Source organism: Oncorhynchus keta, chromosome 24 (genome assembly GCF_023373465.1).
Source record: "Oncorhynchus keta strain PuntledgeMale-10-30-2019 chromosome 24, Oket_V2, whole genome shotgun sequence".
NCBI lineage: Eukaryota > Metazoa > Chordata > Actinopteri > Salmoniformes > Salmonidae > Oncorhynchus > Oncorhynchus keta.
The window spans coordinates 24,619,073-24,646,271 of NC_068444.1; the positions used below are offsets into that span (position 1 = coordinate 24,619,073).

General features: G+C 45.5%; 1 protein-coding gene across 3 annotated transcripts in view; it reads right to left on the minus strand.

Moving 5' to 3' along the window:
* galnt2 (UDP-N-acetyl-alpha-D-galactosamine:polypeptide N-acetylgalactosaminyltransferase 2) overlaps window positions 1–27,199 on the minus strand; it is a 102,555-nt gene that overhangs the window by 6,015 nt on the left and 69,341 nt on the right. For all 3 annotated transcript variants that reach the window (XM_035801178.2, XM_035801175.2, XM_035801177.2), the window contains exons 3-10: window positions 20,452–20,605; window positions 9,346–9,444; window positions 9,172–9,239; window positions 5,933–5,998; window positions 4,625–4,746; window positions 2,107–2,194; window positions 1,495–1,582; window positions 398–501 (exon numbers count right to left, since the gene is read on the minus strand). In XM_035801178.2, coding sequence (XP_035657071.1) covers window positions 398–501; window positions 1,495–1,582; window positions 2,107–2,194; window positions 4,625–4,746; window positions 5,933–5,998; window positions 9,172–9,239; window positions 9,346–9,444; window positions 20,452–20,605 — 789 coding nt within the window. The remainder of the gene's footprint in view (window positions 1–397; window positions 502–1,494; window positions 1,583–2,106; window positions 2,195–4,624; window positions 4,747–5,932; window positions 5,999–9,171; window positions 9,240–9,345; window positions 9,445–20,451; window positions 20,606–27,199) is intronic.

Sequence of the window (27,199 nt, forward strand, 5' to 3'; positions counted from 1 at the left end):
TGAGGATGCTTTATCAGTTAAAAAAAACTTGGTTTACTGATTATTTGAGCAATAGGAGATGGATCAGAGTTCCATGCAATAAGGGCTCTATATAATACTATACACTTTTTTGAATTTGTTCTGGATTTGGGGACTGTGAAAAGACCCCTGGTGGCATGTCAGGTGGATTAAGTGTGTGTCAGAGCTGTGTGTAAATTGACTATGCAATAAATTTGGGATCAACACATTCTTTCTTATAAAAAGAAGAAGTGATGCAGTCCATCTCAACTCTTGGTTGACATATGGACATCATAAACCAATCCAACAAAAGGTAGCGTGGGGCACACTTCCTCTCCCATTCCCCAGGCACACAATGTCAAACAAGCTCAAGCGTTCGTAGTATTCTGTGTCCTATTACCTAGATTCTCTCCGCCCCACACATCCATCATCATGTCGTACTTCCCCAGCAACTCAAAGTAGTCCTTGTCCATGACAAAGAGTCCTCCGGCAATCATGGGAGTCCTGAGAAAGAGGTAGGACCGAAAGTACAGTTCGTCAGGGTCATGAGACAAAACTGTGAGACAGACTAAGCAAAGTCAAGCCAAGTTTAGCTCTCCTACAGTCCTCTCATCAGCATGTGATGCACAGAGCCTGGCCCTGTAACCTGGCAGCAGCAGGGGATGTGGTGTCCTGTCCTCTGGCTGTCTGGAGGGAAGAATACACCACTTCTGCTCAGAGGCCATTTTATTTTCAAAAGGAAGAAAAACATAATGAGCATCTTGAACTAGTCTGCTGTTGTTCTCTCTTAAATGAACTTTTGGGAAATCCATGGCTCTAGTGGAAGGTTTCAGACTAAACAAATTATGAAAAATGACTTGTCACCCTTTGGGTTAATTACCATCACCTTGCGAAGAGGAACAAAATGCATTTTAGGAAATTAAGGGCCAAATTCAAATTCTAGCCTTTGGATATCGATTAAATGCTGCCCTCTGTTGGTAAACCATGGTTCACTGAGAGAATGCATCTGACATTGGGTTACTTAGTTAAACAATCATTTCTGTGAGCTCATATTGATTGAACGAATCAACGTTTTTGCCCTCTCTTCTGATCTACAAGTGATAGAATTGCAGGAAAATAGGTCAATGTACTAAATCTATCCTTTAACAGCAATATCCCCATCAAATCTCTTCTCCCTTATCACCATACACAGTTTAAGACAAAGCTGGGAAAGATGATACAAACATCTTTAATCACTCGCCGATGTCATAAGGCACCGTAGATGTCAGGGGCAAAACAGGACTTAGAGGCTCAAAGGCTCTGGGTCTTTTGGAGGAGCATTGGCCCGTATTCCCCAGAGTGCTCAGTTCTGACGCTGCACACTGATACTGACATCTAATGCTGCCTACCTCAGCATCTCCTCCAGCAGGCCCAGATGCGTAGCTATGAATTATTAGTAGAGGTGAGGCTGGCAGGAAAGGGCAGCAGAAAGAACAGACAGAGCAGAGGGTGGCTTACTTGATTGGAGCAGTGGGGTTTCCTTGACGTGCCCTCCTCTGCTCCAGGGTCATATAGTCCCACTTGAAGACCAGGTTCCAATCAAATCCTAGAGGTGGAAAAACACACACACCAGGTACAGATTAGGTTTCAAGTGATTTCAAGTGAATAAGAGTCGAATCATTTTGACAACAAGAAAAAGCCGCGCTGGTTGTCAGATGTGACTGTATTCCTACTAAAACTTATATAACACAATGCCTATCTGATAGATATCATATCTGTGGCATTCCCTCTATTTTCTTATGGCTGTACATAACACTTCTCATAAACCGTATAGAATACACAACGACACCGTGCTAATTTTATCTGCCTATATCCTTGGACGAATCAATCAAATAGCTTCCATTCCAAAGGGCATTCCCATTTTCAAGATTCATCATGTACTTATTCTCTTCTTTGCTTTCACACACATGCGCAGGCACAGCCAGCCAGCCACACACACCAAAAAACCTAGACATCTTTGGCAGAAGGTGACTTTGGGCACAGAGTGGAAAACTGCAGTGTGATTTTCCTAAAGGCCAGCCTGCCCTAGAGAGGAAAGGAAAGCTGCTGGCGTAGATGAGTGGGATTTACCTCCTTTGAGATCGGCCGAGGCACCTACGTACTGGAAGTTGTCCATGTTGATGACGTCAATGATGGGGGAAACAACTCGCGTTTTGTCCTGTTGGAGAAGTAAAGAGAGATTAAGATGGGACACAGAGATCCAGAGTGTTCCACTAGATTTTGCTACATTATTTTCCAGGCGGTCCACAAAGACTCCCAACATCCAGGCCCCTCTGCCACCAAAACTGTTCATTTTAACCAAAAGAAGCCACAAAGTATGTTATGGGGTGGGCATGGGGGCAACAGAGGTAGGTGGTCTCTCAATTCAAACCAATTGAGAGACTGTCCACTGGATCTGAATTCAGCATTACTGAAGGACTGAAATATTCAGTACAACTACTGCATAATTTCAATCCAGACTCTGGATAAAAGCTATAACGAAGTTAGTCCAAAACAGATCTACGGCGAGTCAAACGTTTGCCCAAATTTGTACTTAAATATATAAGCCTAACGCAGCCAGAACACAAATAGATTTCCAAAAGGGAAGTGGATGATTTGCTGAGAGTGACATAATCAGATGGATTGAATCATTGCAGAGCTATTCCAATTCTTTTGTTGGAACAACAGAACTACAGCAGTGACAGTGTTCCATGGAAGATTGGTCAAACCAACGGTGAGTTAGAGCTCATTAAATCATATTACTTAGTTTTTCCTAAACTGTGTTCAGACCCGACAGCAGTAAACAAGTGTTGAAGCCAAGTGAACACAGTAAAAAATCATGGAAAACTCAAGAGGGGTTGAAAGGCTGTGTTATTCTGTTTGTTTGCAAGCACGTGTGTGTGTGTCTTTGTGTGTGTGTGTGTGTGTGTCTTTGAACTGTCCTTGCTGGGCAGGTGCCCAACAGGATGCATGTCCTGGTGCAATGCACTTGTTTGCTAGCGGAGGGTGCGGCAGCTCCTCCCCACAACTGAGTGACACGTACAGTAGGTAATACTCTTGAAGCTTGTCAATATTGCATTCTTTAGCAACTAGTCATGTTTACCCTACCAGGCTGAACCCCAAACTGTCCCTCTGTCTGTGTTTCCATTTAAGAACCTTGAGTGTGTCTAACGTTACCCGTGCTCGTCTCAACCCCTCTGAATCACCAATGTCTGTCAGTGTGTTTATCCATCAGTGTGTCTGGCTGTCTGTCCGTCCGTCTGTCATTGTGTCTGTCTGTCTGTCCATCCGTCTGTCATTGTGTCTGTCTGTCCGTCTGTCATTGTGTCTGTCTGTCCGTCTGTCTGTCATTGTGTCTGTCTGTCCGTCTGTCATTGTGTCTGTCTGTCCATCTGTCATTGTGTCTGTCTGTCCGTCTGTCATTGTGTCTGTCTGTCCGTCTGTCATTGTGTCTGTCTGTCCGTCTGTCATTGTGTCTGTCTGTCCGTCTGTCATTGTGTCTGTCTGTCCGTCTGTCATTGTGTCCGTCTGTCCGTCTGTCATTGTGTCTGTCTGTCCGTCTGTCTGTCCGTCTGTCTGTCCGTCTGTCATTGTGTCTGTCTGTCCATCTGTCATTGTGTCTGTCTGTCCATCTGTCATTGTGTCTGTCTGTCCGTCTGTCATTGTGTCTGTTTGTCCGTCTGTCATTGTGTCTGTTTGTCCGTCTGTCATTGTGTCTGTCTGTCCGTCTGTCATTGTGTCTGTCTGTCCGTCTGTCATTGTGTCTGTCTGTCCGTCTGTCATTGTGTCTGTCTGTCCATCTGTCATTGTGTCTGTCTGTCCATCTGTCATTGTGTCCGTCTGTCCGTCTGTCATTGTGTCTGTCTGTCCGTCTGTCTGTCCGTCTGTCTGTCCATCTGTCATTGTGTCTGTCTGTCCATCTGTCATTGTGTCTGTCTGTCCGTCTGTCATTGTGTCTGTCTGTCCGTCTGTCATTGTGTCTGTCTGTCCGTCTGTCATTGTGTCTGTCTGTCCGTCTGTCATTGTGTCTGTTTGTCCGTCTGTCATTGTGTCTGTCTGTCCGTCTGTCATTGTGTCTGTCTGTCCATCTGTCATTGTGTCTGTCTGTCCATCTGTCATTGTGTCTGTCTGTCCATCTGTCATTGTGTCTGTCTGTCCATCTGTCATTGTGTCTGTCTGTCCATCTGTCATTGTGTCTGTCTGTCCATCTGTCATTGTGTCTGTCTGTCCATCTGTCATTGTGTCTGTCTGTCCATCTGTCATTGTGTCTGTCTGTCCATCTGTCATTGTGTCTGTCTGTCCGTCTGTCATTGTGTCTGTCTGTCCGTCTGTCATTGTGTCTGTCTGTCCGTCTGTCATTGTGTCCGTCTGTCATTGTGTCTGTCTGTCCGTCTGTCATTGTGTCTGTCTGTCTGTCCGTCATTGTGTCTGTCCGTCCGTCCGTCCACCTGTCCCCTGTCAGTGTCTGCATGTCTTTGTGTCTGTCTTCCTGCCTGAGAAATCTCCAGGTGCGCTCTCCTCTCTCTGCCAACACAACAACTCAACAGATCAGCACAGTGAGCAGCACTCAATGTCAGGTGTGTGTTCTGTGACTGTGGGACACACTGACCTCAGCCACTCTCTCCAGCAGCGGTTCCAGCCAGTGTTCGTTACACTCGCAATGGCTGTCCAGGAAGGTGAGAACACTGGCAGTGGCTGCGTCGGCCCCCCTCACCCGAGATCTCATCAGACCTGTGGAGGTGTCAACAACATGATGTAATCTACAAATACACAATTGGCTATTCATGTGTGCGAGGCTCTAACTTCTTTATCTAAGTATACTTATTGCCCAACACCGGTTCTCTGAAGTTTGGGATGTGCATATCACCAAAATATGGTTAAATTATTAAAGTGATACCTGCAATGAGTGTACAAAACATTAGGAACACCTGCTCTTTCCATGACATCGTCTGACCAGGTGAATTCAGGTGAAAGCTATGATCCCTTATTGATGTCACTTGATTTATCCAGTGAAGATGAATTGGAGGAGAATGATTTTTAAACCTAGAGACAATTGAGACATGGATTGTGTATGTGTGCCATTCAGAGGGTTAATGGACAAGACAAAAGATTGCATTTGAACGGGGTATGCTGGGTTTTTCACGTTCAACAGTTTCCTGTGTGTATCAAGAATGGTCCACCACCCAAAGGACATCCAGACAACTTGACACAACTGTGGGAAGCATTGGAGTCAACATGAGCCAGCATCCCTGTGGAATGCTTGACACCTTGTAGAGTCCATGCTCTGACGGCGCAAAAAGGGGGGTGGAACTGCATATTAAGAAGGTGTTCTTAATGTTTTGTAAACTCAGTGTATTTAATTAGTACGTTTTAATGTACTTCTGAAGTCATCTAGTATCTTTGCTGAAGTGCTAGCTCATATTAACTTTCTTTGATCCCGGGTTCGATAATTAAATTCATGCTTAATTGGTTGAAGGGGCAGTGTGCGATTGTGGAGTTTTAAATGAGGTAATCAGTTTTGCAGAGATAGCGATAATGAACAGAGGACTGCAGCCAGGTATTTTTTGGCCCAATGTTCTTTCTATTGGACAGCACACAAAGCCCTTTTCAAAAATAAACTCTGCTTGTTATAAACTCTTCATTGTTCTGGAGTGTATATTTTCTCCCCGTTAGCCCCTATAAACCTGTTCAGTGCTTTTCATGAGAATTGCCCTAACAATCAGGACTCTGTTTTAAACTCAAACCTTTCCTAGCCCAAATAATATTTATCTGCTTTTACAACTGGCAAATCACTGATTAAGGTACATGCAGCGTTGGGCAAGGTCAATAAAAATGGGATTCAAATACTATGATGAATGAAGCCTGACCACTCATTTCCAACTAACAGTTTTATTCCTTTTCCCATTTGTCCACTCACCTTCTCGGCGATCATTTCGAAGAACCCGGATCTTCTCAATTTTCCCCAACAAGGCTCCATCCTCCGCTGAACCACGAGACACCAAAGGTTATTAAAATAAACCAACTATATACATGTCAAAGAAACATCAGACCTGTGGAGGTGTCAAGGCCTTGTAATGGGTTTATGAAGACTTCATTCAGTTCTGTATCATATAAAGAGGGACCAAAGGTTTACGCAGTGGCCCAGACACTGACGGACAACAACTCTAGAACGACTCAAATATCAAAGTAGCTTCAATCTATCTCAAAACACTTTAATGTGCAACAAGAGACCTTGATGAAAACTATAGAGGGAAATAAAAAAAAACATATTGTCACGTTCTGACCTTTATTTCCTGTGTTTTGTATTTAGTTAGTATGGTCAGGGCGTGAGTTGGGTGGGCAGTCTATGTTTGTTTTTCTATGTTTTGGTTATTTCTATGTTTCGGCCTAGTATGGTTCTCAATCAGAGGCAGGTGTCATTAGTTGTCTCTGATTGAGAATCATACTTAGGTGGCCTGGGTTTCACTGTGTGTTTGTGGGTGATTGTTCCTGTCTCTGTGTGTGCACCAGATAGGACTGTTTTTAGTTTTTCACATTTCTTGTTTTTTTGTTAGTTTGTTCATGTGTACCTTTACGCATTAAAAAAGAACCATGGACAATTACCACGCCGCGTATTGGTCCTCTGATCCGTTTCGCCTCTCCTCTTCGGAAGAAGAGGAGGAAATTCATTACAGAATCACCCACCAAAATCGGACCAAGCGGCGTGGTAAAGGACAGCGACGACAGCAGCAGCAGCAGCAACAACAGCGGCCAGCATCAGAGCAGAATCTGGACTACACAACTTGGGAGGAGATAGATAGGTGGGCGGTCGACCCAGGGAGAGTGCCGGAGCCCGCCTGGGATTCGATGGAGCAATGCAAGGAAGGTTACAGGAGAATGAGGTTGGCGAAGCCAGCACGGCAGTGCGACAGGTACGAGAGGCAGCCCCAAATTTTTTTTTTTTTTTTGGGGGGCACACGAGGTGTGGTACTAAGCCAGGTAGCAGACCTGAGCTCACTCCTCGTGCTTATGATAAGCAGCGCATTACTGGTCAGGCACCGTGTTATGCGGTTAAGCGCACGGTGTCGCCAGTGCGTGTCCATAGCCCGGTGCGCTATAGGGCAGCCCCGAAAGTGCCATGCGAGTGTGGGCATTGAGCCAGGGCGTATGGTGCCTGCTCAGCGGGTCTGGTCGCCGGTACGCAGTCTTGGTCCAGGTTATCCTGCGCCGGCTCTGCGTGCTGTGTCTCCGGGCGCTGGGAGGGTGCAGTGTGTCCTCTGCCTGCGCTCCGCTCGTACCGGGCAACTGTGGGAGTGGAGCCTAGGGGAGAGGTGCGTGTAGTAAGCACTAGATCTCCCGTGCTTACCCACAGCCCGGTTCAACCTGTGCCTGCACTCTGGAGGGTCCGGGCTAGAGTAGTTGTCCAGCCTGGGGAAGTGGTGCCAAGGTTGCGCACCAGAGCTCCAGTGCTCCCCACAGCCCGGTCTTTCAGGCTCCTCCTAACACCAAGCCTCCTGAAGGTCTCCCCAGCCTGGTGGTTCCTGTGGCAGCCCCACGCACCAGGCTGTCTCTCAGTCTCCTCCCTGCAGGTGCTCCCGCCTGTCCGGCGCCGCTGACGGAGCGTCCCACCTGTCCGGCGCCGCTGCCGGAGCCTCCCGCCTGTCCGGCGCCGCTGCCGGAGCGTCCCGCCTGTCCGGCGCCGCTGCCGGAGCCTCCCGCCTGTCCGGCGCCGCTGCCGGAGCGTCCCGCCTGTCCGGCGTCGCTGCCGGAGCGCCCCGCCTGTCCGGCGTCGCTGCCGGAGCCTCCCGCCTGTCCGGCGCCGCTGCCGGAGTGTCCCGCCTGTCCGGCGCCGCTGCCTCCTGTGGCAGCTCCACGCACCAGGCTGTCTCTCTGTCTCCTCCCTGCAGGTGCTCCCGCCTGTCCGCTGCCGGAGCCTCCCGCCTGTCCGGCGCCGCTGCCGGAGCGTCCCGCCTGTCCGGCGCCGCTGCCGGAGCGTCCCGCCTGTCCGGCGCCGCTGCCGGAGCCTCCCGCCTGTCCGGCGCCGCTGCCGGAGCCTCCCGCCTGTCCGGCGCCGCTGCCGGAGCGTCCCGCCTGTCCGGCGCCGCTGCCGGAGCCTCCCGCCTGTCCGGCGCCGCTGCCGGAGCCCCTCAGCCCAGAGGCGCCTCAGCCCAGAGGCGCCAGAGCCCCTCAGCCCAGAGGCGCCAGAGCCCCTCAGCCCAGAGGCGCCAGAGCCCCTGCCCCTCTGTCCAGAGCTTCTGCCCCTCTGTCCCGAGCTTCTGCCCCTCTGTCCAGAGCTTCTGCCCCTCTGTCCAGTGGGGTCATTGAGAGGGGTTGCCATGGTGAGAAAGCCACGGAGGCGGACAATAAGGCGGACTAAGACAATGGTGAAGTGGGGTCCGCGTCCCGCGCCAGAACCGCCACCGCGGACAGATGCCCACCCAGACCCTCCCCTATAGGTCAAGGTTTTGCGGCCGGAGTCCGCACCTTTGGGGGGGGGGGGGTACTGTCACGTTCTGACCTTTATTTCCTGTGTTTTGTATTTAGTTAGTATGGTCAGGGCGTGAGTTGGGTGGGCAGTCTTTGTTTTTCTATGTTTTGTTTTTCTATGTTTTGGTTATTTCTATGTTTCGGCCTAGTATGGTTCTCAATCAGAGGCAGGTGTCATTAGTTGTCTCTGATTGAGAATCATACTTAGGTGGCCTGGGTTTCACTGTGTGTTTGTGGGTGATTGTTCCTGTCTCTGTGTGTGCACCAGATAGGACTGTTTTGAGTTTTTCACATTTCTTGTTTTTTGTTAGTTTGTTCATGTGTACCTTTACGCATTAAAAAAGAACCATGGACAATTACCACGCCGCGTATTGGTCCTCTGATCCGTTTCGCCTCTCCTCTTCGGAAGAAGAGGAGGAAATTCATTACACATATGATAGGTGTGATGTCTGGAGTGCACAGCCATCAAAGCTCAAGCAAGAGGCATGTGCCCTTAGGTTCGGGGGTCACCCAGAGTTGAGAGGGAGGGAGGCTCAACAATGGTTCAGGACAGGGGCTTTAGTTTACAGACTGGGTGGTGGGGGAGAGAAGGGCCTGGAACCTCTAAACCAGTGCCAGTACTGATCCAGAGTGACAGAGGCACAGGGCAAAAGAGAGAGAGTTAAGGCCACTCATCAAACAGAAACTCACGGTTGTCGCTGTAATCGTCCACCAGGATAATCTCCTTGACAAGGTGTGGGGGACTCTTCTTAAGAACACTGGAGGGGGAGGGAGGGAGAGGAGAGGGTTAGACATGGGTTAGTATCTCCAGGCCTAGCCTGTGTGTGCGTGTGCGTGTGGTGTGGTGTGTGTGTGTGCACTCACCTGACTACGGTGCGGAGCAGAGCTGAGCGGGCCTCATTGTGGAAGGTAATGACCACACTCGAAGCAGGCAGCTCAGTCTTCCACTGTTTATGCCGGCAGCTGAAGGAGACAGGAAAACACGCAAATTCATTAGGGCACTGAAAACACACTCAATGGCCAAAAAGGACCAATTATCTACCTTTAAACAAGATTGTAAAATTAGCTGGTGTTGTGTGCTCCAACACGCTGGCTGAATAACTTTAGCTTTTGGAGTTTAAATCTCCGGACCCAGACCAATGTATTCGATCTGTATCCTACATAAAAATAGGCTCTATTTTGCACACACTCTTGTGACGGTTTGGTGAAGATGTGATCGACAGCAAGTCTTGCTTGCTTAAGCAATGGAGGCTCAGACAAGCCCCTTGAGATTTCAATATGATGGAGATGGGCTAATCCGCTAGAGTCCAGTCACCAGCAGCTTTGGCTTTGAGTATGGGTGAGAGCATAAGAGGTTCCCCAAGTCAAACCCATCGACACAGAGACTGCCCATGACGAGCCTCCTTGGAGAGAAGATGGAGAAATGGAGGGACAAGAGTAAGACTTTGACGTCAATCAATGCTTCCTAAAGGAGTTACAAGACAAGACACGACTCTCCCTTAGCAGGAATCACTCCAGGCAAAAAATAGCTGCTCATAGTTCCCAGAGCAGAGGTCAACTATGGGAGTAGTCCACATAGTACAGAGCACAGCAAGTACTGTATCATCCGGGCCAAGAAAAATACTCAAATACTGAAAATACTCTGTGTATTTTCAAATACAAATATTTAAAAATACCCCAAGCATTTGAACCCAGGTCTGGTTGGTCTTAGGGGTATTAGACATTTATTTGGAAAAAAGTAAGCTATTTGAAAATAGAAGGTGAATTGGACACGTCACTTGAAAATACTAAAATATACAGAAAACAAGTATTTCAAATATAAATACTTAAATTCCTAACCCACATTACTGTTAGGACTGCATTCGCAGTCAATGCTGAAGGCTGCTTCTCTGTTTTTCAAATGGATCTAAACCAGTCTAGTAAACCATCCCAGGCTTAACCAAGCCCTTGACACCGTCTTGCTGTACCATCGAAAAAAACTGTGGCACTCCCTTTTCATTGCACAGACAACAATTAGGCTTCATACTTCATGTATGGCATGTCATTTAGGTCCCTCTGAGCTATGTAATTAAAATGAGGTGTCAGTAACAAGATACTGTAGGGAGGGGATAAAAAAGATAAGCACAAATTAAAAACAAGCACAGCTGATGAGTTGCTTTGTATAGTCTGCTGCCTGGTCCTCTGGTGGCCTCACGTGCAGGCCGTTCAGCGCCTCAATGTAACTGGCGCACCTCCCTCATTAAATATGTTTCCGGCAGTGTACACTGAGAACGCTTCATTAGAATTGGAGAGAGTGGCCAAAACGGCAGACTGCGGTTACAGAGTCCACGCTGGGTCGACAACAGACAATACATAAAACATTCCAATTAAGACCTGCGGCCTCCATGTCTCCTGCCATCCAAGTTAATGGTCTGTCTGAAGATTAAAGAAGCCAAGCAATTTAAACTGGTCAACAACAAAAAAGGACACAGAAATAAAAGGCATCTGTTGTGACAAGAATCAGAGGAGGCGGAATCTCTCATCTAAGTGTTCAATGGTGCTGGGCAGACAGCTGCAGACAGCTGCAGACAGCTGCAGACAGTGCAGACAGCTGCAGACAGTGCAGACAGCTGCAGACAGCTGCAGACAGCTGCAGACAGTGCAGAGACAGGAAAGATGGCGCCGTATTGTATGGCTGTCATCTTGCGAGCTCGGACCCAACTTTGCTATTTTGTGATACTCCTGCCGTTTATCATTACATAACATGTATCTCATCTCATCTGCCGTGGTCTCTTTGTGTAATTCCGACTCAATTTTCAGGCTATCCAAGAGGAAACGCCGGCGAAAGAAAGGCAAGAGAGGGTGAGCCCTGGCAAGGTGAAGGCTATCCAACTCGATGGATTCTCCATTCCCCCGAGTGGACAGGACATCGGATTCAGGGAAATTGAGAGGGGGAGTGGTATGCTTCTTCATCTACAGCAAATGGTGTGCCGACTTTAGCGCAATGGAAGTCTCGACCCATTGTTCACCTATCTTGGAATACCTGATGGTCAAATGCCACCCCTTTTACCTCCACAGACAGTTTTCATTTGTTATTGTGACTGCTATATATATATGCACACAGTGGGGCAAAAAAGTATTTAGTCAGCCACCAATTGTGCAAGTTCTCCCACTTAAAAAGATGAGAGAGGCATGTAATTTTCATCATAGGTACACTTCAACTATGACAGACAAAATGAGAAGAAAAAAAATCCAGAAAATCACATTGTAGGATTTCTAATGAATTTATTTGCAAATTATGGACCCACTGAAGAGATGAGTCTTCAGTAAAGACTTAAAGGTTGAGACCGAGTTTGCGTCTCTCACATGGGTAGGCAGACCATTCCATAAAAATGGAGCTCTGCAGGAGAAAGCCTTGCCTCCAGCTGTTTGCTTAGAAATTCTAGGGACAATTCGGAGGCCTGCGTCTTGTGACCATAGCGTACATGTAAGAATGTACGGCAGGACCAAATCAGAGAGATAGGTAGGAGCAAGCCCATGTAATGCTTTGTAGGTTAGCAATAAAACCTTGAAATCAGCCCTTGCATTGAGAGGAAGCCAGTGTAGGGAGGCTAGCACTGGAGTAATATGATCAATTCTTTTTTTTTTTTTCCTAGTCAGGATTCTAGCAGCCGTTTTTAGCACTAACTGAAGTTTATTTAGTGCTTTATCCGGGTAGCCGGAAAGTAGAGCATTGCAGTAGTCTAACCTAGAAGTGACAAAAGCATGGATTAATTTTTCTGCATCATTTTTGGACAGAAAGTTTCTGATTTTTGCAATGTTACGTAGATGGGGAAAAAGCTGTCCTTGAAACAGTCTTGATATGTTCTTCAAAAGAGAGATCAGGGTCCAGAGTAACGCCGAGGTCCTTCACAGTTTTATTTGAGACGACTGTACAACCATTAAGATTAATTGTCAGATTCAACAGAAGATCTCTTTGTTTCTTGGGACCTAGAACAAGCATCTCTGTTTTGTCCGAGTTTAAAAGTAGAACGTTTGCAGCCATCCACTTCCTTATGTCTGAAACACATGCTTCTAGCGAGGGCAATTTTGGGGCTTCACCATGTTTCATTGAAATGTACAGCTGTGTGTCATCCGCATAGCAGTGAAAGTTAACATTATGTTTTCGAATGACATCCCCAAGAGGTAAAATATATAGTGAAAACAATAGTGGTCCTAAAACAGAACCTTGAGGAACACTGAAATTTACAGTTGATTTGTCAGAGGACAAACCATTCACAGAGACAAACTGATATCTTTCCGACAGATAAGATCTAAACCAGGCCAGAACTTGTCCGTGTAGACCAATTTGTATGTATGCATTTACATGCACACACACACACACACACACACACACACACACACACACACACACACACACACACACACACACACACACACACACACACACACACACACACACACACACATACATACACATACATACATACATACATACATACATACACACATACACACATACATACATACATACATACATACATCAGGACGAGAAAATCAACAACCTGGCACTTAACGAACTATACGAGGCTATAAACAAGCACGTAACCATGCAACTGCTTTCCTTTTTGTTGGTGTCATTAAGACTTGAAATGCCCAACTTCCATCAACACGTCTTCTTCGCCACTAGGGATGATAAAGTCCTAGACCACAAGCAAGCATACAAGGTCCTCCCTCATCTTGAAAATGAGAAATGGTCCTCTTTCACTCGCATGCCAACTGTTTCAGCCAGGCACTGGGAGAACGCAACTCAATTCTCAGTGAAGAAGACATGAAACTTTCAAAGACACTGGCCTAATCCTGCAGTGTCCTGGAAACCAATATGCACAATAAAGATTGTTTTCACCGAATCATATCAGTCAGAACCACATTAATGTCAATTACAGAGGAAACCTATCCCTGGTTCAAATACACTGACAACTACAGCCATATATGGTGAACCGGCGTAGATTTAACCCTCACATACTTCAACCCACACACACAGTGAGAGGAGCCAAGCTGGTGAAGCAAACCAATCAATGTGCCACCCCCTGGCACTGATATCCAGCAACTATGTATACAGAGACCTCAGCATTAAATAACTTTCACCGGAGCACATACTGTGAACCTGGCACATTGACAGGTGAGAGATACAATTCAATCCCCTCCTAGAAGTTACAGCTCTCTACAGACACATGGGAAATTAAATCAGCATGCGGTACCTCTGGAGTAAACAAATCAATCACTGTGAATTCTTCCCCATTTCCTTTTTAAGACTAACAGGACAGGGTGAAAGCTGAAAACAGGGCATTTGGGAGAAATCACAGATGAGTGTGCTGTTGTTGTAGCACTCATTGCAATACTCATCCACATAACAACAGAGGAGAGAAGACAAAAAGCTGAAATATCGATGTTCACATTCAGCCTGGTTTCTGATTACTAATATTACAGTCTGGTTCCTGATGACTGCAATATTGGCAGATGTGACCCTGCATTCCATTTGGAGAACTTTCCTGCAGACGCACTGACCACAGCCAGAAGCACGTGTCAGTTCCTGAACTGCAACTCCTGACAAAGTATGGGCAGACTTGTTAGAAGGATCAATAGGAAGCCTGTGCTGGGACACAGACATCCCTGACAAGACATCCTGCATACCTGCCCCAGTCATAAACCACAGACCTATGTACAGTATGGTGGAGTGGCTAAATGCTTAATGTATTACACATTTTTATTTTTTATTTTATTTATCTGTTATTTTACCAGGTAAGTTGACTGAGAACACGTTCTCATTTGCAGCAACGACCTGGGGAATAGTTACAGGGGAGAGGAGGGGGATTAATGAGCCAATTGTAAACATGAATGAGATAGTCACATCCTACAACTTCGAGAGCATATTTTAGGTACTTTGCAGAGACAGAGTTGAGTAACTTCCAGCTCTTTAGCTCGTGGGACCCACAGACGATAACGAGAGATGGTGAACTCTGTGTTAGCTAAGAACACCACAGGCCTCCCCAAGCCGTTACTTACTGGTGACTTAAGTAATACTATAGTGCTTTCCCTAGTGATTCCAAAATCTGTATATAAATTGGATATTTTACATTAATTCTGAGAACACCATCTAATGTAAGAAGCACAATTTACTTATTTTTTGGACTGGAATGTATTTGTCCTGCAGCTTCAGGAACAACCGTAATCAAGCTACTGATTAATCTAGAACATGCGGGGACAAGAATGTTTGTCCAAGTCCAGCAAAAATGTCATGAGAAATGAACAGGAAAATAATTCATTATGCAGAGAAAATGATGATTAAACCTGTGGATGGTTAAAAATGGCCATTTTATATTTGTTACTGTCAACTGAATGATTGCCAAAAATTCCAATTAAATATGCAGGTACAGTATGAGCAGTTGTCTAGATTCTAGAGGCAACTGCTTTGAGTGACACACAAATACATATTTTACTCACACAAATACCATAATCATGTTTTTGAATAATCAGGCTTTAATTGCAGACGGCAATGACTTATAAATATGTATCGACTTCCAGAGATGTTTGTTTTGTTTACCGCACAGTGCCCACCCACTATTATATTTGCATCAGCCAGATGGGAAAGCGGGAGAAAGTGTTTTCACAGAGTGGCAGAAATGCTGACCTCAATATATTAATTTGTGGCCACTGAAGAACACTGCTGTCAACATGACCCACGAGCATCGACGGTAGAGAATATTTATCAGATGTTATATTTGAGCTAAATCAAAATGTTGTAGCTCAATAAACATTGCTTCAATGCCTGCTACATCTGGCCAATGTCATATTTGGTCCATGCTATGTAAAGTATCAGAAAAATAACACGAAAACCTGCCAGGAATCAGTGGTGTAATCTTATCAACATACACAAGTCCTATACCAGACACCATGTTTCCATTTACAAGGAGTAGCAGACGTTTCAATCCACCGCTGAAGCCCAAAACAACAATTCTTTGACATATGGATTTGGCCCTCCTGCCCTCCTGTCCTCCTGTCCTCCTGCCCTCCTGCCCTCCTGTCCTCCTGCCCTCCTGCCCTCCTGTCCTCCTGTCCTGACATCTGGGCAGGGATAGTGCTCTAGGTCCCGGGGAGCACGGGGGGGTCGACCGCAGGATAATCAATTGTACCTTTGAGCACCACTCCTTGGGCTGACATGAGGGCACCAATGTGGAGCAGGGGCGACTCCTGGGCCACCAGAAAACATTGATCAGAATGCCAGAGAGGGAAAGCCACATTGTTACAGCCACCGACCGCTCCCTCTCATTAGCATTCCAACACATTGGCTTCTGTGCTCCCCCACTCTTCTACAACCCGTCCTTTGTCAAATTGTATCCACTTTGATGGATCATCCTGCCCCTTGCCACCCCTTCACTATCTTCGATATTTTCTCTTTTAACACATTGTGTCCCACGGGGCCAAAAGGCCTCGACATCAGAATACCCAAAGCAGTGGCAGATGACTGGGCATCAGATATAAAACGGTAAAGGGCACTTCCAGTTCAATATGATATTGCATTATTGGGGAAGTCCCTGGGCACCTGCCTTAGTCACAGCCATTTGACTCAAAAACCAACCCACTTGGCCATGTACACCCTCCCAAAGAGATAAAGAATCCATTACACACATGAAGATAAATCTCATGCTAATTTGCTTTGTATAGTCCGGAATTCAAACATTATGGAAATCCGAGGGTATAAGAGAGAGGCTACAGAGGTTTCCCGGTGCAAATAAAAAAGCAGGGATTCTCTTAACTGGATGACAAGAGTGAGATGAATATGTTAAACTGACAGGGATAATGGACGAAGCTCTTTCAGAGTAGGATTCCTGTTATCTGAAGGTTCTCTCTGGAGTATCTATCTAAGGTCTATTGACCTGGCCCACCCAGAGACATAAATCAAGCAGGACATTGACATCGTTGGACCACAACTAAGTGATAATGCCCTCGAAGCCGGTGTTTGGAAGATATATTGGCACGGGTGTTGTTAGGCCCAAGACGAAATCGAGGGTCGGCAAACCGTGCAAATATATCCTCCAAACACCGGCTTCGAGGGAATTATCACTTTTATACAACGGGTTACCAACATATTCAAATAATGATTGACATATTTTCATAAAAAATATTATTTTGATGAATTTATTCATACTATTTCATCCTTCCACAAGATATAGTCTCGACACAAATCTAGGGTTGCTACCTAAGCCAGCTGCTCGTCCATTCTATCGGTCCGGCTGCCAGAGATGCGACCCAGCCGTTTGTTCTTATTCCTTACTTGCTAGCGACTTACAGTCACATCAAACAGTGCAGCCAGAATAAGAGCAAAGTAGCTGTTACTCTGTTATTTGCGTTAGTTGGATGGCCACTTCGCGTTCCTAGGAAACTATGCAGTATTTCGTTTTTTTACGTGTTATTTCTTACATTGGTATCCCAGGTAATCTTAGGTTTTATTACATACAGTCGGGAGGAACTACTGGATATAAGAGCAACGTCAACTCACCATCATTACGACCAGGAATACGACTTTCCCGAAGCGGATCCTGTGTTTTGCCCACCACCCAGGACAATGGATCGGATCCCAGTCGGCAAACCAAAACAACGTCGCCGTAAGATGGGCAGACGAAGTGGTCTTCTGCTCAGGCTCCGGAGATGGGCACATCGCGCACCGCTCCCAAACATACTACTCGCCAATGTCCAGTCTCTTGACAACAAGGTTGATGAAATCCGAGCAAGGTTAGCATTCCAGAGAGACATAAGAGACTAACGTTTTTTGCTTCATGGAAACATGGCTCACTCGAGACACGCTATCGGAGTCGGTACAGCCACCTGGTTTCTTCACGCATCGCGCCGACAGATACAAGCATCTCTCTGGTAAGAAGAGGTTCAGGGGGGGTATGCCTTATGATTAAAGAGACGTGGTGTGATCATAACAACATACAGGAACTCAAGTCCTTCTGTTCACCGGACTTAGAATTCCTCACAATGAAATGTCGACCGCATTATCTACCAAGAGAATTCTCTTCGATTATAATCACAGCCACATATATTCCCCCCCAAGCAGACACATCGATGGCCCTGAACGAACTTTATTTGACTCTATGTAAGCTGGAAACCACATATCCTGAGTCTGCATTCATTGTAACCGGGGTCTAATCTGAAAACAAGACTCCCTAAATTCTATCAGCATAATGATTGTGCTACCAGGGCTGGATCATTGTTATTCTAACTTCCACGAAGCATATAAGGCCCTCCCCCGCCCTCCTTTTGGAAAAGCTAACCACGACTCCATTTTGTTGCTCCCAGCCTGTAGACAGAGACTAAAACAGGAAGCTCCCGCACTCAGGTCTGTTCAACGCTAGTTCGATCATTCTGATTCCTCGCTTCCAGATTGCTTCGATCACGTGGATTGGGATATGTTCCGCAATGCGTCAAACAACAACATTGACGAATACTCTAATTCAGTGAGCGAGTTAATTAGCAAGTGCATTGGCGATGCCGTACCCACAGCAACTATTAAAACATTCCCAAACAAGAAACCGTGGATTGATGGCAGCATCCGCACGAAACTGAAAACGCGGACCACTGCTTTCAACCAGGGCAAGGTGACCGGAAACATGACCGAATACAAACAGTGTAGCTATTCCCTCCGCAAGGCAATCAAACAAGCTAAGCGTCAGTATAGAGACAAAGTAGAGTCGCAATTCAATGGCTCAGACACGAGATGTATATGGCAGTCAATCACGGATTACAAAAAGAAAACCAACCTGTCGCGGACACCAACGTCTTGCTCCCAGACAAATTAAACAAATTCTTTGCTCTCCTTGAGGACAATACAGTGCCACTGACATGACCCGCTACCAAAACCTGTGGACTCTCCTTCACCGCGTCCAATGTGAATAAAACCCTCGCGAGGCTGCAGGCCCAGACGGCATCCCCAGCCGCGTCCTCAGAGCATGCGCAGACCAGCTGGCTGGTGTGTTTACGGACATATTCAATCAATCCTTATCCCAGTCTGCTGTTCCCACATGCTTCAAGAGGGCCACCATTGTTCCTGTTCCCAAGACAGCTAAGGATAACTGAGCTAAACGACTATTGCCCCGTAGCACTCACTTCCGTCATCATGAAGTGCATTGAGACTAGTCAAGGACCATATCAACTCCACCCTACCCAACACCCTAGACCCATTCCAATTTGCTTAGCGCCCCAATAGGTCCACAGACGACGCAATCACAACCACACTGCCCTAACCCATCTGGACAAAAGGACTACCTATGTGAGAATGCTGTTCATCGACTACAGCTCAGCATGTAACACCATAGTACTCTCCAAACTCATCATCAAGCTCGAGAACCAGGGTCTCGACCCCGCCCTGTGCAACTGGGTACTGGACTTCCTGACGGGCCGCCCCCAGGTGGTGAGGGTAGGTAACAACATCTCCACCCCACTGATCCTCAACACTGGGGCCCTACAAGGGTGCGTTCTGAGCCCTCTCCTGTACTCCCTGTTCACCCACGACTGCTTGTCCATGCACGCCTCCAACTCAATCATCAAGTTTACAGACGACACTACAGTGGTAGGCTTGATTACCAACAATGACGAGACGGCCTACAGGGAGAAGGTGAGGGCCCTTGGAGTGTGGTGTCAGGAAAATAACCTCACAATCAACGTCAACAGAACAAAGGAGATGATCGTGGACTTCAGGAAACAGCAGAGGGAGCACCCCCCTATCCACATCGACGGGACAGTAGTGGAGAGGGTAGTAAGTTAAGTTCCTCGGCGTACACATCACGGACAAACTGAATTGGTCCACCCACACAGACAGCGTGGTGAAGAAGAACAACCTCAGGAGGCTGAAGAAATTCGCTTTGTCACCAAAAGCACTCAAACTTTTACAGATGCACAATCGAGAGCATCCTGTCGGGATGTATCACCGCCTGATACGGCAACTGCTCCGCTCACAACCGTAAGGCTCTCCAGAGGGTAGTGAGATCTGCACAACGCATCACCGGGGGCACTACCTGCCCCCCAGGACACCTACACCACCCGATGTCACAGGAAGGCCATAAAGATCATCAAGGAAAACAACCACCCAGCCACTGCCTGTTCACCCTGCTATCATCCAGAAGGCGAGGTCAGCACGGTGCATCAAAGCTGGGACCGAGAGACAGAAAAACAGCTTCTATCTCAAGGCCATCAGACTGTTAAACAGCCACCACTAACATTGAGTGGCTGCTGCCAATATACTGACTCAACTCCAACCACTTTAATAATGGAAAAATGTATGTAAAAATGTATCACTAGCCACTTTAAACAATGCCACTTAATATAATGTTTACATACCCTACATTACTCATCTCATATGTATATACTGTACTCTATACCATCTACTGCATTTTGCCTATGCCGTTCTGTACCATCACTCATTCATATATTTTTATGTACATATTCTTCATCCCTTTACACTTACACATTGGTTATTACTGCATTGTCGGAACTAGAAGCACAAGCATTTCGTTGCACTCGCATTAACATCTCCTACCATGTGTATGTGACAAATAACATTTGATTTGATTTGGATTTGATGATTGCACCAAAAGGTCTCTGCTCGACTGTCCAGTGTTCTTGTGAGGCTTAGTTAGGTTATATTGAGGCACCAGCAGAAGAAACCCTGTTACGTGTTAAGGGGGAGGAACAAGAAAGATGTACACTATATACTTCTGTCTTTGATTCATTTTGCCCTTCTGATAATCAGATGACAGCAGGAGTTCCCAGTTCTTCCCCATAGGACATTACGAATGGGGAAGTTCACTGATTAATCACTTTACTACTCACTGCAGTAAAAACACAATGAATTTGCGAAAATTATTTAATTCTGTTCCCATTTCTTCCTTACTTAATTCCACCCATGACAGAGGTTGAATAAAGACTTACTGGTCGTGTCTGGTGTCAGGGACTCCACGGTCCATCCTGAGCTTGTCACATTCCACCTGATTGAACTTGTTGCGAGCGTAGGGATCCTGCCCCGGCCGCACCACAGTAGCACCGACATACAGGTCCTGGTCAAAGTCTTGCCACCTCACCTTGCCTGCAAACCAGATCAGAGACACAGGAGATTAAATAAATATACAGTACAGCAGTGTTTCCCCTATATTAATTTAGCAGCAGTTGCCACCACTCCAAAAAATATGTAATTTAGCTTTTAAATGGATAGTGCAATTTTGGCAATTAAGCCCTTTTTCTAGTTACCAATAGTCAGATGATCCATTTACAGTCATTATGCCAACGCTAGTTAGCAATGGCTTGCAAAACTACCTTAAAACTTCATTCAAACTGCAGCCAGAGACATAAAAATGATATCCATGAGTTCATCTGAGTAAATTGAAAAAGAGCTTAATTTCCAAAATCTCACACTATCCCTTTAAGATCAAATCAAAGTTTATTTGTCATGTGCGCCGAATACAACCTTACAGTGAAATGCTTACTTACAGGCTCTAACCAATGACTTGGAAAAAAAGAAGGTATGTGTGTGTATGTAAGTAAAGAAATAAAACAACAGTAAAAAGACATTTGAAAAAAAGAGTAGAGACAAATTACAACTTATATTTGTAGCAAACAGAGTGAGCAGTGGCCCGAATGAAAGCCACGAGCGCTCAGCCACTGCTTGCTCATCATCACCCTACAGTGCAGTGGCACACATCAGTTATATTTCAGATGGTGTCAACATAATTACATTTTTGCATTTTGGAGTCTTTTTTTAAAAAGTCACCAGAAATCAATCTACATTTTTTAAATTATTTTAAAAAAATCTCCCGCTACTTTTGCCACCCCTGCTGAAAATACTCCTAGGGGAAACACTGGTACACTGGTACAGTCTGAGAGACAATTACATTGTCTCTCAGACAGGGTGGGGGCACGGAGAGAAAAAAGACCATGAGCAATTCATCTCATGGAGCTCTGGCAGCCGGTATTCCGCATGATAATTAGGAGGGTATGAGAATAATCTGTCACTGATGCTAATTGTTCCACAGAAATGTAATGGTGAATTGCATGCCGGGGGCATTATAACTAGCTAAGCTTAAAAGGGAAAGCAGATGACCTTGTCATTTCCATGATTAACATGTGCAACAGATGACTATTTATGAAATTAATGTTGCAATCTATTAAATGGTTCAGTCTCAGGTCATCATGTTCTGGAGCTTGATCTAAATAGATGGGCAGTAGTAGAACGAGCACGACATCTCTTTTGTCATGTTTTTTTTTTAAACAAAATATCTTCACGTACATAACCCTCATTACGTTATTAGGTTACATGTTAATTTTGCTACAGCAGTTAAGTCTGTATGGTCTGGTGGTAATAATGTACTAGACTTGTAAAGAGGAAATCAAATCTTCCACGCCCACTGCCATTCTTGAAGACCCATTATAGGCTGCAGTATATTCCGAAACATAAGGTATATAACGATCCCTTATACAGTAGCTTTACTTTATCAGACCGAGATACTGGTTCCTGTCCAGATCTGTGATCCTGCCCTCAGATACCAGTTAAGAACAGGTTGTCTCTCCTTTATTGCATTTCCTTTGATGTGAAAGTTCAACAGTTCATCCATCCATCTCTCCTCAGCTGCAACATTCCTCCTCTGACTGTGTTTACTTGACAAAAAGCTTTTAAACATGTCACTAAAGTTGAAAGATGTTTTAAAAATTGCTCTTGGGTAATAGGAATCTATTCATATAATAGCAATCTGAACAGGATCTCAGAGAGTCATGTCTACTGGTAACTGGCCTACACACAATACCACATAATGTAAAAGCTGAAATGTCTTGAGTCAATAAGTATTCAACCCCTTTGTTATGGGAAGCCTAAAAATGTTGCTTAACAAGTCACATAAGTTACATGGACTGTGCGCAATAAGTGTTTTTATGACTACCTCATCTCCGTACCCCACAAATTTTATTACACTCCATAGAATGAAAACAGATATGTCTCCTATATGCATGTATTTTGGAGCTGTAGAGAGATTGACAGATTTTGGCAATCTGTACATACTGCGGCACAGAAAATACTAGATCTTTCCCGAGATGGCATAGCAGTTCAGATGTCTTTTGTCCTCGTCTTGTTGTGTCCTGTATATATATATATATATATATATATATTTACTACTTTTTTTCACATACATTTTACTTTTATTTTCCATCAACTCATCTTCAAAACACTCTCCTGCAACCCGCCTCACCAATTTATATTTATAAATAAGTATTATTTACCTCAAATCTGCAATCCTCCAAGAAGCTAGCCAGAAGCTAGCCAGAAACTCCAAGAAGCTAGCCAGAAACTAACCAGAAGCTAGCCAGGAGCTAGCTAGAAGCTAATCAGAAGCTAGTTCAGAAGCTAGTTAGCTTCTTTACTGGCAAACCGTTAGTATTCAGCTAACCACGGTTTGTGGTCATCAGCTATCCTTTAGCTCGAAAATCTATCGCCAGTTTTGTACGGCGCAGCGCGGCTCGGAACGGAACATACCGGACCATTTTTTCTCTTCATGTCCTTGGATTTCAACTGCTCTCTGGACATTCATTCCTGGATCTCACAGCTAGCTAGCTGCTATCCGTGTGTCTATCTGCTCTCGTCGATTCCGGAGTAAACATCAATTACTCCGGAGCTACATTTACATTACATTTAAGTCATTTAGCAGACGCTCTTATCCAGAGCGACTTACAAATTGGTGCATACACCTTATGACAACCAGTGGAACAGCCACTTGCATCTAAATCTTGTTGGGGGGGGAGAAGGATTACCTACCCTTACTTACCCTATCCTAGGTATTCCTTGAAGAGGTGGGGTTTCAGGTGTCTCCGGAAGGTGGTGATTGACTCCGCTGTCCTGGCGTCGTGAGGGAGTTTGTTCCACCATTGGGGGCCAGAGCAGCGAACAGTTTTGACTGGGCTGAGCGGGAACTGTACTTCCTCAGTGGTAGGGAGGCGAGCAGGCCAGAGGTGGATGAACGCAGTGCCCTTGTTTGGGTGTAGGGCCTGATCAGAGCCTGGAGGTACTGAGGTGCCGTTCCCCTCACAGCTCCGTAGGCTGTCAATCACTCCTGGGCTGCAATCACCTATCCGGACCCGTTTTACTGCCTACGCGGAGCCCCTCCGGGCCTTCACAACTGGACTGCCGACGTTATCTACCCGAAGAAGATCCGGCTGGCTCCTCCGTCGCGACGTTACCTGAACGCCCATCTGCGGCCTGCTAACCATTAGCTGTCTTACCGGCTGCTCTCAGAATAGACAATCGGACAATTTATTTATTTTTATTATTATTATGTTTCTTCTTGGGCCTCTATAACTATATCTATTGTTTTTATTTTATTTTTGTTGTTGTGTGATTTGGACAAATCCCCTCTACCACACGGAACCCCACTAATCTACTGACAGAACGCAAGAGGTGGCTAACAACAGACCTCCATCCTATGCTAGCTTGCTACCGATGTCCTGGCTAGCTGTCTAAATCGCTGTGACCCCCAAACCAACCACTCCACTCACTGGACTCTTTTGATCACTCGACTAAGGATGCCTCTCCTTAATGTCAATATGTCTTGTCCATTGCTGTTCTGCTTAGTGTTTATTGGCTTATTTCACTGTAGAGCCTCTAGTCCTGCTCACTATACCTTATCCAATTTATTAGTTCCACCACCCACACATGCAATGACATCTCCAGGTTTCAATGATGTTTCTAGAGACAATATCTCTCTCTTCATCACTCAATACCTAGGTTTACCTCCACTGTATTCACATCCTACCATACCTTTGTCTGTACATTATACCTTGATGCTATTTTATCGCCCCCAGAAACCTCCTTTTACTCTCTGTTCCAGACGTTCTAGACGACCAATTCTTATTGCTTTTAGCCGTACCCTTATTCTTCTCCTCCTATGTTCCTCTGGCGATGTAGAGGTGAATCCAGGCCCTGCAGTGCCTAGCTCCACTCCTATTCCCCAGGCGCTCTCTTTTGATGACTTCTGTAACCGTAATAGCCTTGGTTTCATGCATGTTAACATTAGAAGCCTCCTCCCTAAGTTTGTTCTATTCACTGCTTTAGCACACTCTGCCAACCCGGATGTTCTAGCTGTGCCTGAATCCTGGCATAGGAAGACCACCAAAAATTCTGAAATTTTAATTCCAAATTACAACATTTTCAGACAAGATAGAACTCCCAAAGGGGGCGGTGTTGCAATCTACTGCAAAGATAGCCTGCAGAGTTCTGTCCTTCTATCCAGGTCTGTACCCAAACAATTTGAACTTCTACTTTTAAAAATCCACCTCTCTAAAAACAAGTCTCTCACCGTTGCCGCCTGCTATAGACCACCCTCTGCCCCCAGCTGTGCTCTGGACACCATATGTGAACTGATTGCCCCCCATCTATCTTCAGAGATCGTGCTGCTAGGCGACCTAAACTGGAACATGCTTAACACCCCAGCCATCCTACAATCTAAACTTGATGCCCTCAATCTCACTCAAATTATCAATGAACCTACCAGGTACCCCCCCCAAAGCCTTAAACACGGGCACCCTCATAGATATCATCCTAACCAACTTCCCCTCTAAATACATCTCTGCTGTCTTCAACCAAGATCTCAGCGATCACTGCCTCATTGCCTGCATCCGTAATGGGTCAGCGGTCAAACGACCTCCACTCATCACTGTAAAACTCTCCCTGAAACACTTCAGCGAGCAGGCCTTTCTAATCGACCTGGCCGGGGTATCCTGGAAGGATATTGATCTCATCCCGTCAGTAGAGGATGCCTGGATATTTTTTAAAAATGCCTTCCTAACCATCTTAAATAAACATGCCCCATTCAAGAAATTTAGAACCAGGAACAGATATAGCCCTTGGTTCTCCCCAGACCTGACTGCCCTTAACCAACACAAAAACATCCTATGGCGTTCTGCATTAGCATCGAACAGCCCCCGTGATATGCAGCTGTTCAGGGAAGCTAGAAACCGTTATACACAGGCAGTTAGAAAAGCCAAGGCTAGCTTTTTCAAGCAGAAATTTGCTTCCTGCAACACTAACTCAAAAAAGTTCTGGGACACTGTAAAGTCCATGGAGAATAAGAACACCTCCTCCCAGCTGCCCACTGCACTGAAGATAGGAAACACTGTCACCACTGATAAATCCACCATAATTGAGAATTTCAATAAGCATTTTTCTACGGCTGGCCATGCTTTCCACCTGGCTACTCCTACCCCGGTCAACAGCACTGCACCCCCAACAGCAACTCGCCCAAGCCTTCCCCATTTCTCCTTCTCCCAAATCCATTCAGCTGATGTTCTGAAAGACCTGAAAAATCTGGACCCCTACAAATCAGCCGGGCTAGACAATCTGGACCCTTTCTTTCTAAAACATTATCTGCCGAAATTGTTGCCACCCCTATTACTAGCCTGTTCAACCTCTCTTTCGTGTCGTCTGAGATTCCCAAAGACTGGAAAGCAGCTGCGGTCATCCCCCTCTTCAAAGGGGGGGACACTTTTGACCCAAACTGCTACAGACCTATATCTATCCTACCATGCCTTTCTAAGGTCTTCGAAAGCCAAGTCAACAAACAGATTACTGACCATTTCGAATCTCACCATACCTTCTCTGCTATGCAATCTAGTTTCAGAGCTGGTCATGTGTGCACCTCAGCCACGCTCAAGGTCCTAAACGATATCTTAACCGCCATCGATAAGAAACATTACTGTGCAGCCGTATTCATTGATCTGGCCAAGGCTTTCGACTCTGTCAACCACCACATCCTCATCGGCAGACTCGACAGCCTTGGTTTCTCAAATGATTGCCTCGCCTGGTTCACCAACTACTTCTCTGATAGAGTTATTTCTACTTTGCACATTCTTCCATTGCAAAACTACCATTCCAGTGTTTTACTTGCTATATTGTATTTACTTTGCCACCATGGCCTTTTTTGCCTTTACCTCCCTTCTCACCTAATTTGCTCACATTGTATATAGACTTGTTTATACTGTATTATTGACTGTATGTTTGTTTTACTCCATGTATAACTCTGTGTTGTTGTATCTGTCGAACTGCTTTGCTTTATCTTGGCCAGGTCGCAATTGTAAATGAGAACTTGTTCTCAACTTGCCTACCTGGTTAAATAAAGGTGAAATAGAATAAAATAAAAAACATCTCTGTACCCCTCAGCAGAGCTTTGAATTTCAAACACAGATTCAACTACAAAGACCAGGGAGGTTTTTCAATGCCTCGCAAAGAAGGGCACCTATTGGTAGATGCATTAAAAAAAATAGACACTGAATATCCCTTTAAGCATGGTGAAGTTATTAATAACACTTTGGGTGGTGTATCAATACACCCAGTCACTACAAGATACAGGAGCCCTACCTAACTCAGTTGCCGGATAGGAAGGAAACTGCTCAGCCAATGATGGATTTTAAACAGTTGTAGAGTTTAATGGATGTAATGGGAGAAAACTGAGGATGGATCAACATTGTAGTTACTCCATAATACTAATCTAAATGAGAGTGAAAAGATGGAAGCCTGTACAGAATTAAAATGTTCTAAAACATGAATCCTGTTTGCAATAAGGCACTAAAGTAAAACTGCAAAAAAATGTGGCAAATAAATGAACTTTGTGCTGAATACAAAAAGTTAAGTTTGTAGCATGTTATG